This window comes from Solanum stenotomum, chromosome 2 (genome assembly GCF_019186545.1).
Source record: "Solanum stenotomum isolate F172 chromosome 2, ASM1918654v1, whole genome shotgun sequence".
In the NCBI taxonomy this organism is placed as follows: Eukaryota; Viridiplantae; Streptophyta; class Magnoliopsida; order Solanales; family Solanaceae; genus Solanum; species Solanum stenotomum.
In genome coordinates this window covers 69,377,260-69,388,917 of record NC_064283.1, presented here as the reverse complement: position 1 = coordinate 69,388,917, position 11,658 = coordinate 69,377,260, and the positions used below count along the sequence as shown (strand labels likewise).

Sequence of the window (11,658 nt, the reverse complement as noted above, 5' to 3'; positions counted from 1 at the left end):
AACAAATACAGAGCATTTCAAGCTGTTGAAGCGTCACTGCTCACTCCCTCCTTCCACACACAGAGAAAGAGAGAGAGTGAGAAAACCAACCACCATTGAAGCCCGAGCTAAATGCCCATAGATCCGTTTACATTGCCGCATTTTGACCCGACCCATTAACCCAAATACCCTCATTCACTCTTCTTCTTCCTCACTACACTCCATTTCTCACTTTTGTTTAGAAACAGAGTAAAAGAATCAGTATTTCTCTTTTGTTGCTGTTGTTTCTTGTCCTTTTAGTACTTTCCTTCGTACCCACTTCTTCTAAATTCTACTTTTTGTTTCAGTTCTTGAAGTTAAAAGGCAAAAAAGTAGCAAAAAACAAGAACATATAGAAAAAATTAAGTGTAAAGTTGTAGTCTTTGTAGTTGGTACTCTAGTGGGTGTGGTGAAAAGTGAGGTTCTTGGTGTTAGGGAACTTCAGATCTGATGGGAAGAACAAGTGTTGCTGATGCTTTCATGGTCTTTTCGTTTACTGACGTTGACTTCAAGGAGTGAAGAGAAAAGTATAAACTAGTCCTTTTTTGAAGCTTTGAGGGACAAATTCTTTAAAAGGGTACTGATATAATCATTCAACAATAGTAAAAATGATGGCTTTTGGAAGTCCTAGTAGTAATGCTCATAGTACAAGCTCTACTTGCCACTCTTTACTTAGAGAACTGCAGGTCTCTTTTCTTTCTCCTCTTACTCTCTGTTTTACTACATTTTACTGTACATGGTTTCTTGAAATCCTTTTGATTAAATGTTCTGTCTGTGGGGAATTTACTTACTTATAGTTCTTGAATTTTGTTTTTTCTTGGTGCTTATGAAAAAGGGTGTTTTGTTTTTCTTGGTTTTGTTCTCTTCATTTTTTTGTTTTTTAGGAAAAAGATGGAAACTTTTACTTGATTTGAGGTGGGGTTTTGGTTAGTATGGTGAATAATGCTTCTTAAAGCATAGAAACTATTTATTGTGCAGTTTATTTATGGCTTGGTAGTTATAATGTCTGCTCAATTAAGTTGAAGCAGTTGCTTCTGCTGTTGGGTTTTTAAGTTAGTTGAAGTCTAATTAATGGTTTTGTGTGATATAACTGTTTATTTTTTTGATTATGAAATCCAAGTTTGTTTATATGATTTATTCTGAGATTTCCTTTGTTTTTGTCTTTCACATGGCTTCAATAAATGCTTGATTCAAGTTTGATTTTGTAGTTGGAATTTTACAACCATTAGTGAAAAACATAACATTTTGTGTCCAAGATTTCCTGTAGTTCCTGTATAGAATTTCTGGGTGAATATGATGGGAGTCCCTATAGGGATTTCTGGCTACTGGGTGATTAAGCTGGCACCTGGGAAGGAATAGTAGTAGTTAGTTTTTGCTGTTTCTCATGTATGTGAGAGACTGCAATTTCGGTCCCTGATTTATGTAATATGTATTGACTCTGGTTGGTGGCGATGTCCAGCAAATATGGACTGACATTGGAGAGAGTGAAGTTGATAAAGACCGTATGCTGTTGGAACTGGAAAGAGAGTGTATGGAAGTTTATCGAAGAAAAGTTGAAGAAGCCGCCAATGCAAAATCACGTCTTCATCAGTCTGTTGCAGCTAAAGAAGCTGAGCTTGCAACCTTAATGGCTGCTCTTGGTGAACACAACATTAATTCACCAGTAAGGAACACTTCCCTACATGTGGAAACTTTTATCATAGTAAATGATTTATCTTCGAAATCCCTCTTCTCCCCCTTGTTTATATTTTTCCTTTCATAAGGTTACTAGTACTGCTTCCCCTTTTTGGTGATATAGTATTTCCTTGATCAAATAGACCAAAAAACTATTAACTGATTGCTTTCCTGTAGCCTTAGCAATGCCTCAACTCGCGCAAAGTGGGTATTTTAATGTTATTGTTACTTTTCCCATATGGCTTAGAGGTTCTTCTAGGGTGTATTGTTGTATCATTTCTTAAGCAACTAGCATGATTCATGTTATCTTCCAAATAACAGGAATCTCACAAATGGAAGACAGAACTGTCAAGTTCTCTTGGAATATAAATATATGGATGATCCATCTCATGATTTCTATATTTCATGTAGTCATGATTTATTAGTGTAGCAAGATGAACTTTAAAGATAGTTAATATTTAAAGAATTGGAAGTTTCATATTCTGCTAAATGTATGGAGAAGGAGTATAGTGATCTAATTGTTTCATTTTTCTTGGATTTGGAGGAGCGTGTGGAGTAGCTAATTTTAAGAGTACTCTTGTTATTTGGATGAATGATTGCTCATATTGTCTAACGCTGTAAATCTCCAATTGCACCATGGAGTATCTTCAACATCTAATCTTTTTAGTTGTTTCTGCCTAGAAGATTCACCCATGCTATGTTTGCTCATCTTCTCATCAAATTAAGTTTTGAGCACAGTTTACTGCTTTGTTTCGTATTTGAAAAGAAAGCATATGCACTGCTCAGCTCTTGAATTTTTGGTGTAATGTGAAGTATGTTTATGATGTATATGTAATTGTGAGTTCATAGACTCCCTGAAGATTCAAGGGAATCAGTGATTGTTTTTGCAGCACGTATAGTTTTGGTTTGATTCCAAAGTGAAGACAAGGCTTTTTTTCTCTTCGATTTCTAAAACCAGAATTGTTCTGGAACCAAACAACTTCAGTTTTGATTTTTGAAAAACTTTCTGGAATCCTTTTGAACAACTGATCCATATTTTTGCTTGTTAATTTTGCTTTTCTGGTTACAACAGATACAGTCAGAGAAAATGTCAGCTTCATTGAAGGAGCAGCTTGGGTTAATCATGCCTCTTGTTGATGATTTAAAAGCAAAGAAAGATGAGAGAGTTAAGCAGTTCGCAGATATAAAGACGCAAATTGAGAAAATAACTAGCGAGATTTCAGGGTCTTGTAATATTGTCAACTCTCTTAGTACCTTAAACTTGGAAGAACATGACTTGTCGACAAGAAAGCTCTCTGAATGCCAATCCCATCTACGTGCTCTTCAAAAGGAGAAGGTATGTGTGGACAAAATTGTATTTCGATTGTATCTTGTTTCTTAGTTACTTTTTCTCCTCTTTTCAATTTTTATTTTTTCCTAATTAGTCAGTCCCCAAAAGAATGCCATTTTTCTCTATTTAGTAAGTAATAATTTAACTTTAAACTTCTCATTTTCCCTTAATGAGATGATTTATGGCCACACTAATATATATGACTTGTTTCAGACCACGAGTTCCAAAAGTCTTTCTTTCATTCTTTAAACTCGTGTCCCAGTTCAACACCATCACATAAATTGGGATGGAGGGAGTAATATTTTTAAATAATGCAATAACGATTTTCTTTTCTGCTGAAGCATCTTTGAAACATTGTGAGAGACAGGTTTCTTTAAGTTATCTTCTTTGCTAGTGTTCACTGGTTTCCCTAGTGGTTATGTTTAGATGTTTGTGTATCATTATTCTCATGATGTATACAATTCTGTAAGTTGCCTTGTCAACTTGGTCCATGGATGTAGCTTACTTCCCATTTCTCTTCTATCTCATTAGTCCAGTTCTATAGGGTTCAGGTCATCTACAGCACTCTTAAAAACTATACAGTATATAACTGGAGATCCTTTTTTTGCGTTTATGTGGTTCAGCATGGCATTCTTAATCATCATGAATGGTGCATTTTTGGTTTATCATAAGACGCCTCTCTTTCTTTTAGCAAATTGAATAATGATGATTGCTTCTGCATGCAGTCTGTGCGTATCCAAAGAGTTCTGGACAGTGTGAATGAGGTTCACACATTGTGCGGTGTACTTGGGCTGGATTTTGGTGAAACTGTAAGCAATGTGCATCCAAGCTTGCACGAGACAAGCCTGGGACAGTACACAAACATCAGTGACAGCACATTGGAAGGTCTAGACCAGGCTATCCTTAAACTGAAAACAGAAAGAAAAGTTCGATATCAGAAGGTATTATTTTCCTAGATATGGTACTGTCTTTTCTTTATTCGCTATCTAATCTCATCAATAATGCAGCTAAAGGACGTGGCGGGATCTCTGTTTGAGCTTTGGAAGTTGATGGATACAACGAGAGAAGAAAGGCGCAAGTTATCAAGGATCATTTCCTTTCTTGACATTTCTGAATCAAAGGTTGTGGAACCAGGTGCACTTACGTTGGAGGTTATTCAACAGGTGTGCAAGCACTTTTTACCTCTTAATTTTTCCCTATTTCTTGGTCTATTCTTTTTTCCCCTTTATTTCATTTCCGCACACATTTTTTTTCTCCTAAAGTTATGTGACACAAAAAGTGATTCCAATGAGAAGGACTATTGAAGAAGAGAGTGCATATACCAGTTTAGTGGGCTTATTTTTCCAAATTGTAATCATTAATAGTTCCTATATATATATATATTTGCAGAAAGAATTGATATTGTTTTTGACATTGCTAGGTATCAGCAGAAGTTGGGAGGCTTACCAAATTGAAAGCAAGCAGAATGAAAGAGTTGGTGATGAAAAGGAGGGCAGAACTGGAGGATTTGTGCTGTAAAACCCATATACAACCTGATTCAAGTACTGCTGCTGATAAATCCAGTGCAATGATCGACTCTGGTAAGACGTCTGACTTGGATTCATTAAGTGCTTTGTTCATCTGAACTTCAATGCAGAGAAATGAGCTCAATCTCCATTTAGGTCTTGTGGACCCTTGTGAACTCCTGGCAAATATTGAAGCACAAATAAACAAAGTAAAGGATGAAGCTTTAAGCCGAAAAGAAATTATGGATAAGATAGAGCGGTGGCTTTCATCATGTGATGAGGAAAACTGGCTTGAAGATTATAACCTGGTAAGTATAAACTACTTCCATTCGATTCCTGTAGCCAATCTCTGTTTCCTACTAACTAACGCTTCTAGTAACTTTAGTTTCTATTGTTGACAAAAACTTTACATCAGCTATAGTTTGATTAGTTTTAAATTGTCAGGATCATACACGTTACAGTGGTGGAAGAGGTGCTCATATAAATTTAAAGCGGGCAGAACGAGCAAGAATTACAGTGACTAAGATTCCAGGTATTCTATTCTAGCTTATTCGGTGGTGTCATTTAAGCTTGTATCATTGACACAAAGTGAACTCCATGGCTTTTATGCTCAGGTATGGTTGACAGTTTGATTAGCCGGACTCTAGCTTGGGAAAATGAGAATCAGAAGTTGTTTCTGTACGATGGGGTGAGTTCTTTTGCAGCTAAGAAACTTCTAGATTTTTTCTTTTGTTTCTGCTGTTGGTCAAGTGAATTTTGCTGTACTTGTAGGTGAGATTGGTGTCAATATTGGAGGATTACAAAGTGAGTCGACATCAGAAAGAAGAGGATAAGAAACGTGCCCGGGTACTGTCATTACCCTCATTTACTAATAAATGCTGACTTCTTATATCAGACATGTATCTAACGGAATGCACGATATCAAAAAATTAACTGGGAATTCTTATGTTGTATAATAACGAAGTTCTACTTACTGATTTGTCCTTGTATCAAATGGGCGCTTCAATTGAGTCTAATAGATGAGGGAATGATATTAAGTAGGGAGTTTCTTAGCCCATTTGATTTACAAGTAATGATTTAAAAATATATGTTATTATCTTTTCTTTTACACAGGATCAGAAGAAACTCCAAGATATGCTTCTGGCAGAGAAGGAATCTATATATGGTTCTAGACCTAGTCCCAGAAGAAGCAACAGCTTTAGGAAGACGAATGGATTCCATACAAATGGAAATGGGTCAGTCACTCCCTCACCACGCCGAAACTCAGTTGGTTGTGCCACTCCAGAGCTTCAAACACCCCGTTCTTACTCTGGGCGGCAGAATACCTATTTCAAGGAAATGAGAAGACTTTCTACTGTCCCTCTCAACTTTGTGGCTATGGCAAAGGAAGATACCATGTCATTTTCTTCAATTGGCGGTTCTGAGCCGGAATCTCCACCTCAAGGCTGAATTCACAGTCGGTAAGCTTGTCCCTTTTTTTTGCTGCATTTCTTTTAACTCCGGAAATATTATCATGTAAAATTCTGCTATCACACTTTGGGAGGACTTCAAGATCATCTTTTGAGATGTTTGTAGATAAAAAGCACTTGTGTAGGTTCTTTTGCGCTCTATAATTTCCCCACAATTACCATCACGAGTTCCTTGTAGTTGACAACCTGGTTTTAAGTGTAGAAGGGCGTAGAAATGGCTCCATTATCTACTGAGTTTTGAACTGCGTGCTGTTGGCCCTCGGGATATCTCATTTATTCAAAAAGAAGTAACCAATCCTGTCATTGTTTTACGTTCCCCTTTTACTATACCGTAATATCTCTGCTTCAAGTGTGAAGTACATATAAACTGCATAAATGCTTAATGTTTCGCATTACGCTTGGATGTCTTATTTCAACTTTAAATCGATTGCACCTCACCATGTTTATGTCTTTGCAGGGAGATGATCACATAATCCAAGGCCATATATAACCTCATAATTTGTGAATACTGAAGGGGAGTGTACACTACTGTAATGCTGTTAGGCTGTTCTAGGCACTTGGTAACTTTTTTGCTAGTGACTTTTGCCAGTTACTATAGATATTGTTTGTGGATATAATAGTGACATTAAAGTTCTCTGTTTAAATAGATGTTCACTGATCAATATGTAACCTTGAGCTTCTTTTTTTGTTGTTGGTGATTTGCATGTACATATAGTGGAATGTGATTGCTATGGATTGATTAGGATTCCTTGTTTATTTAGGGTTGTGTAATCATAGGACCTCTAAGATTTCTAGCTCCCAATAAAGTTTGTAACATTCAAATGCTCACCTATCATATCTACTCATGTTTGTTTGGGTGAAATTGAGTTCTCTGAAGTGTTGGGATCATTTTTTTTCCTACTGTTAAAAGGAACAATCTCGATTATCATATTATTTTGGTGTTTATGAATATTTTATGTAATTTTATAACAATAATATAAATAACATATTTAGTGTAATTTCATGAAAAAACTTTCAACCTTTATATGCTCAAAGAATAAAGATTTGAAATTGCATTTGCGGGTTTGAAAGCCCAAAAGAGGGCTCGACTCTTTGGGTGGGAAGAACTAGTTGTTGTTGCAACTACAAATTCATACATACCTCATCGCTACCTTTGTCTTAAAGGTAAAGATATAAAAATGCATTCGTGGTTTGAAAATTCAAAAAAGGGTTCGACTCCTTAAGTGGGAAGAACTAGCTGTTGTTATATCAAATCCGTACAGACTTTACCTCTATCTTGCCTCAAAGACAAAGATTTGGATTCACATATGCAGTTTGAAAGGTCAAAAGAGGGCTCGACTCTTCTGGTGGGAAGAACTAGTTGTTGCAACAACAAATCTGTATAAACCTTACCTCTATCTTGTCTCGAATGTAAAGATTCGAATTCACATTTGTAGTCTGAAAGTTCAAAAGAGGGCGCAACTCCTCGGGTGGGAAGAACTAGTTGTCACAATTGGAAATCCCCCACCCAATTCGCATAAAAATGAGTTAGACGATTATAGACTCTCGATCTAAGAAAAAAATAATCCAAAATATGATAAAGTACATGAAGCAACAATTAATAAAATATAAACTATGATAAAATAATATAACAATCGAGATATAAGAATCAAGTATAAGTAACCAAATAGTGCAATTTGTGTAATTTTGGCTTATAAATGGGATAACATAAAATCTCAAGGTCCGGGTACCCACCATGGTGACCCGGCGGCGGATATTCAATAAATACCTGATCGCCGGCGTCATTACCGGCGCCGGAGTTACTTTCCAAACCCTAACCTCTAACTCCTTCCTTTCTTCCATTGATTCCCCTTTCATCAACGGCGTCGTTCGCTCCTCCCGAGCTCTCTTCACCATAACTTCCACTGTCATCGACTACAAGTTCTCACTATTCGGACTCAATCCTCACACCGACGACTATCGCCTTACTCTCTCCGAACTACATCTACGATCAGCAAAGAGAATTCTAACGATGTGCGAAGCAAATAAAGGTATTTACATCAAAGCAGGTCAGTTTGTTGCTGCCATTAGGCAAGTACCAAAAGAATACTCAACAACACTTTCTTCATTACAGGATCACGCTATCCCTTTTCAGTTTGAATCGATTAAGCATGTGTTAGTTAGTAATTTAGGTTTAAATTGTTTATCGGAGTTTTTTTTCTCCTTCGATGAGGTTCCGGTTGCTGCTGCATCTATTGCTCAAGTACACCATGCTGTTTTAGTAAAAGACCGCCAGGAAGTAGCGGTGAAGGTGCAGTATCCTGGATTGGAGTATCAAATGAAATTTGACCTTGTAACTATGTCTTTGTTGTCGAAATCAGTTGGATGGATCTTCCCTGGATATAGGTTTCAATGGCTTGTAACGGAATTTGAAAAATCTATTGCTTCTGAGCTTGATTTTATTGCAGAGGCCAAAAATTTGGAGAGGATTAGGGAAAATTTTAAGGATAATTCCATGGTTAGGGTTCCGAATGTGTTTTGGGATTTTACGACAAGGCAGGTTATGACGATGGAGTTTTGCAGAGGTCGTAAAGTCGATGACTTGGAGTTTCTGAAGGAAAGAGGAATTAGTGAAGTCAAGGTTGCGAAAACTTTGGCAGAAGTATTTGCAGAAATGATTTTTGTTCATGGTTTTCTTCATGGGGATTTACATCCTGGTAATATATTGGTTTCTCCTGAAGGGAAGAATGGATTTTTGTTAGTGTTGTTGGATTTCGGGATTTGTAAACAGTTGAATGAGGATTTCAGATTGAAGTATTGCAAGCTTTGGGAGGCTTTGGTAGTAAAGGACTCAGCCAAAATCCAGGAGATAGGAGAATATTTTGGTGTTGGAAAGTACTCAAGATACTTCCCTGTCATATTTACAGGAAGAACTATTGACAGTAAATCCGCACTTGGGGAAGGGATGTCTGTTGAAGAAAGGAACAACCTGAAGCAGGAACTGAAGTCTCTTAAAATGGAGGACATATCTTCCTTCATGGAATCTCTGCCTACCGATTTTCTTACAGTATTGCGGACCGATGGGCTCCTAAGATCTCTGACGAGCAAGTTGGGTGCTCCCTTGAGAGTCAGGTTACTAGCATATGCTGAGTATGCACTTTATGGACTTTCATTGAAGGCTGACTCTAAATCTGATTCTGCCATAGAAGTTGTGCTCTTTAGATTCAAGATTGGCCTCCGATACATCCAACTAAGACTCCTGTTTGGGATATTGGGGCTTGTTTCATGGCTAGAAAACATCAAACACACGTCAACTAGGAGGTTTAAAGATTTTCTTGCCTCAGCTGGTTTTGTGGTAAGGAACTTATACCGTCCTTTATTGACCGCATAATTAAGTCTGGCCAGTTGTAATAGTGAAGAAATTGTCTCATTTACATTCATTCACTTCTTAAGAAGCTTTCCTAAACAAATGTCTCTAGGTGGCACACTATAACTCTAGAGAGGAAAGTCTGTTTCTACGAACTCCATCCGATCATCTTTAAGTGTTGTGTCATGTCTCATGTGTAGTCTAAAACTAGACTAAAACCTGTAAAGTCTTTTTTTTTTTTAACCTGTAAAGTCAATTGCAATTTTATAGTAATTTTTTCTCCCCCAAAAACTATTGGATCTTTTCTCTCATTGGCATCATAATCTATTATCTGCCAGCACAAGTAGGGATTGCCCTACATAAAAAAATTGATTTCCCTTCGAGCATTTGTTAATGTTGTATCTTCTTGTTAGCGCAGCTATATAGACATGATTTTTACCAATTACAACAAGTACTTTTCAACAATATTTTAGCCAATCTTTCACATTAGAAACTTGTGACCTGTTGTCTTAACTGCACTCAGTAAAACACAACTAGATTTCTGACTCTCACCACCATATGCTGTTTGTAGAATTTGAATTTGCTGTGGTCGGGAATATATATTGGTCATTAAGCTCACAATGGGCTTTGGTCTTGATGACAATACCCAAGGATTATACCGAGGGAAAATAGGTAGAATAGTGCTTATTAAGCACCATTTGATAGCTTATCATCGGAGTTATGAGGTTGTTGCTTTAACATATACTGCTAGAGGCTGCAGTAATGTAAACAGTTTTCACGAAAACTGATGATAAATAAGGCCATGGAAAAGCAATCTGGAAGTGCTTTGTCACTTAGTTATCGCAGAAAGAGCAAGAACTAGAATGACTTAAGATTCCAGGTATTCTACTCTTAGCTTCTTCAATGATGTCATTTAATCCTGGATCATCGGTAGAAATGGAAATCAATGGCTTTTTACACTCAGTTATCATTGGAGGTTTGATTAACAAGGCACTACTAGCTTGGGCAGATGAGAAACAGAAGTGTTTCTGTACGATGGGGGGTGAGTTCTTTTGCAGCTGTGCTGCCATGGGAATGGGATGAATCACAGTTACCATCTTCTGGCTCACAATGAGTGATGAAAAACGACACATGAAAACCAAGAAAGTCACTAATTAAATACCTGTGAACGCGATCATCCCAACTGTGTTTGTCCTTGTGACGCATGTCCAGATGACTGTTAAAGCTCATTGAAGGTTGCTATACCTCCTATTTACATCTTATTGTATTTGGAAGAGAGGACCGTGCTTCTTAATGTTCGTATAGTGCTGTAAATCTATAGCTATTTCAATGTAATTATGATGGTCTCTTCTTTCTCAACATGTATATTATGGATATCACCTGATCTAATATCCATATACTGGTGCTGATAAGTCAAAAAGTCCCTGGTTTCATCTGCCATAATTCCTTCAAGGGAGGGTAGCTTTTCAAGCAATTCTTCTTCATGTTGTATAGACATCGAACGAGATAAGCTTAGCCAACAGAATGAAGTGAAAACTGAAATGCAGTTAAATACATAGGATTCAACATTGGGCAAACAAGAAACATCCTGAACATTATAGGACATTAAAGGATCATTAACAACAATGACTCGTCTTGCTTTTGATGAAATATCGCGTAAGAAAGAAGCAATGGGATCGTGAAGAAGCATAGAAGCATCCCACGATGGCTGAAGATGTGATGGGAATTTGCTCATGGCATTAAAGTCAGGTGATGGTAAGTCAAATTCAGGAGTTGGAAGGTCATGGAAGTGAACTTTGGCTATGTCTGAAGGATTTAACGCGTTAGCTTGAATCCTGGCTTGATGATTATGTGTGGCTGAGCAAACATAGTAGACAGGCAGACCATAGGAAGAGATTAAACATGAAAATTGGAGAAGTTGGTTAAGGTGACCTTGAGCTGGAAATGGAACCATAACAATAGTTACTTCATGGTTTGGTAAATTCTCACAGCTATACATGGACGATGACAAACTGGAGTTTTGTACTTCTGTTGGATCCTCTCCTGGTTGAGTTTGTGTCATGGTAGAAGCAGGACAACAACTTTTAAGTCTATGAGAATTGTTTAAAAGAGAGAAGTATTGAAAACACGCTTAAAACTCGGCGTGAATCATTAGTTTTATTCTCGAGCTATTGACAGTCTTAAAAACACCCCTTTACTTGATTAACTGAACTTAAATACACCCGCGATCTTGCAACATGAGTGAAATACACCTCTAAATTCTCGCCAAGTTTAGGGGTGTTTTCAACACTTTTCTCGGCTTTTTATTAAGAATCC

General features: G+C 37.2%; 2 protein-coding genes across 3 annotated transcripts in view; both read left to right on the top strand.

Annotated features, from left to right (window-relative positions):
• On the top strand, positions 1 to 6,752 carry LOC125854546 (65-kDa microtubule-associated protein 6-like). The gene is made up of 12 exons (XM_049534131.1): positions 1 to 704; positions 1,478 to 1,681; positions 2,765 to 3,028; positions 3,748 to 3,963; positions 4,030 to 4,185; positions 4,443 to 4,602; positions 4,684 to 4,835; positions 4,972 to 5,059; positions 5,142 to 5,215; positions 5,299 to 5,373; positions 5,641 to 5,987; positions 6,454 to 6,752. The coding sequence occupies exons 1-11, from the start codon at positions 627 to 629 to the stop codon at positions 5,974 to 5,976; spliced, it is 1,803 nt and encodes a 600-aa protein (XP_049390088.1). The 5' UTR covers positions 1 to 626; the 3' UTR covers positions 5,977 to 5,987; positions 6,454 to 6,752.
• Positions 6,753 to 7,674: 922 nt separating this feature from the next.
• The window catches only part of LOC125855507 (uncharacterized), a 35,237-nt gene continuing 31,253 nt past the window's right edge, over positions 7,675 to 11,658 (top strand). The window contains exon 1 of one of the 2 annotated variants that reach the window (XM_049535231.1): positions 7,675 to 9,107. In XM_049535231.1, coding sequence (XP_049391188.1) covers positions 7,732 to 9,107 — 1,376 coding nt within the window. In that variant the 5' untranslated portion in view covers positions 7,675 to 7,731. Of the gene's footprint in view, positions 9,632 to 11,658 lie in introns of those variants that run through there. The other variant, XM_049535230.1, reaches the window with a different exon arrangement.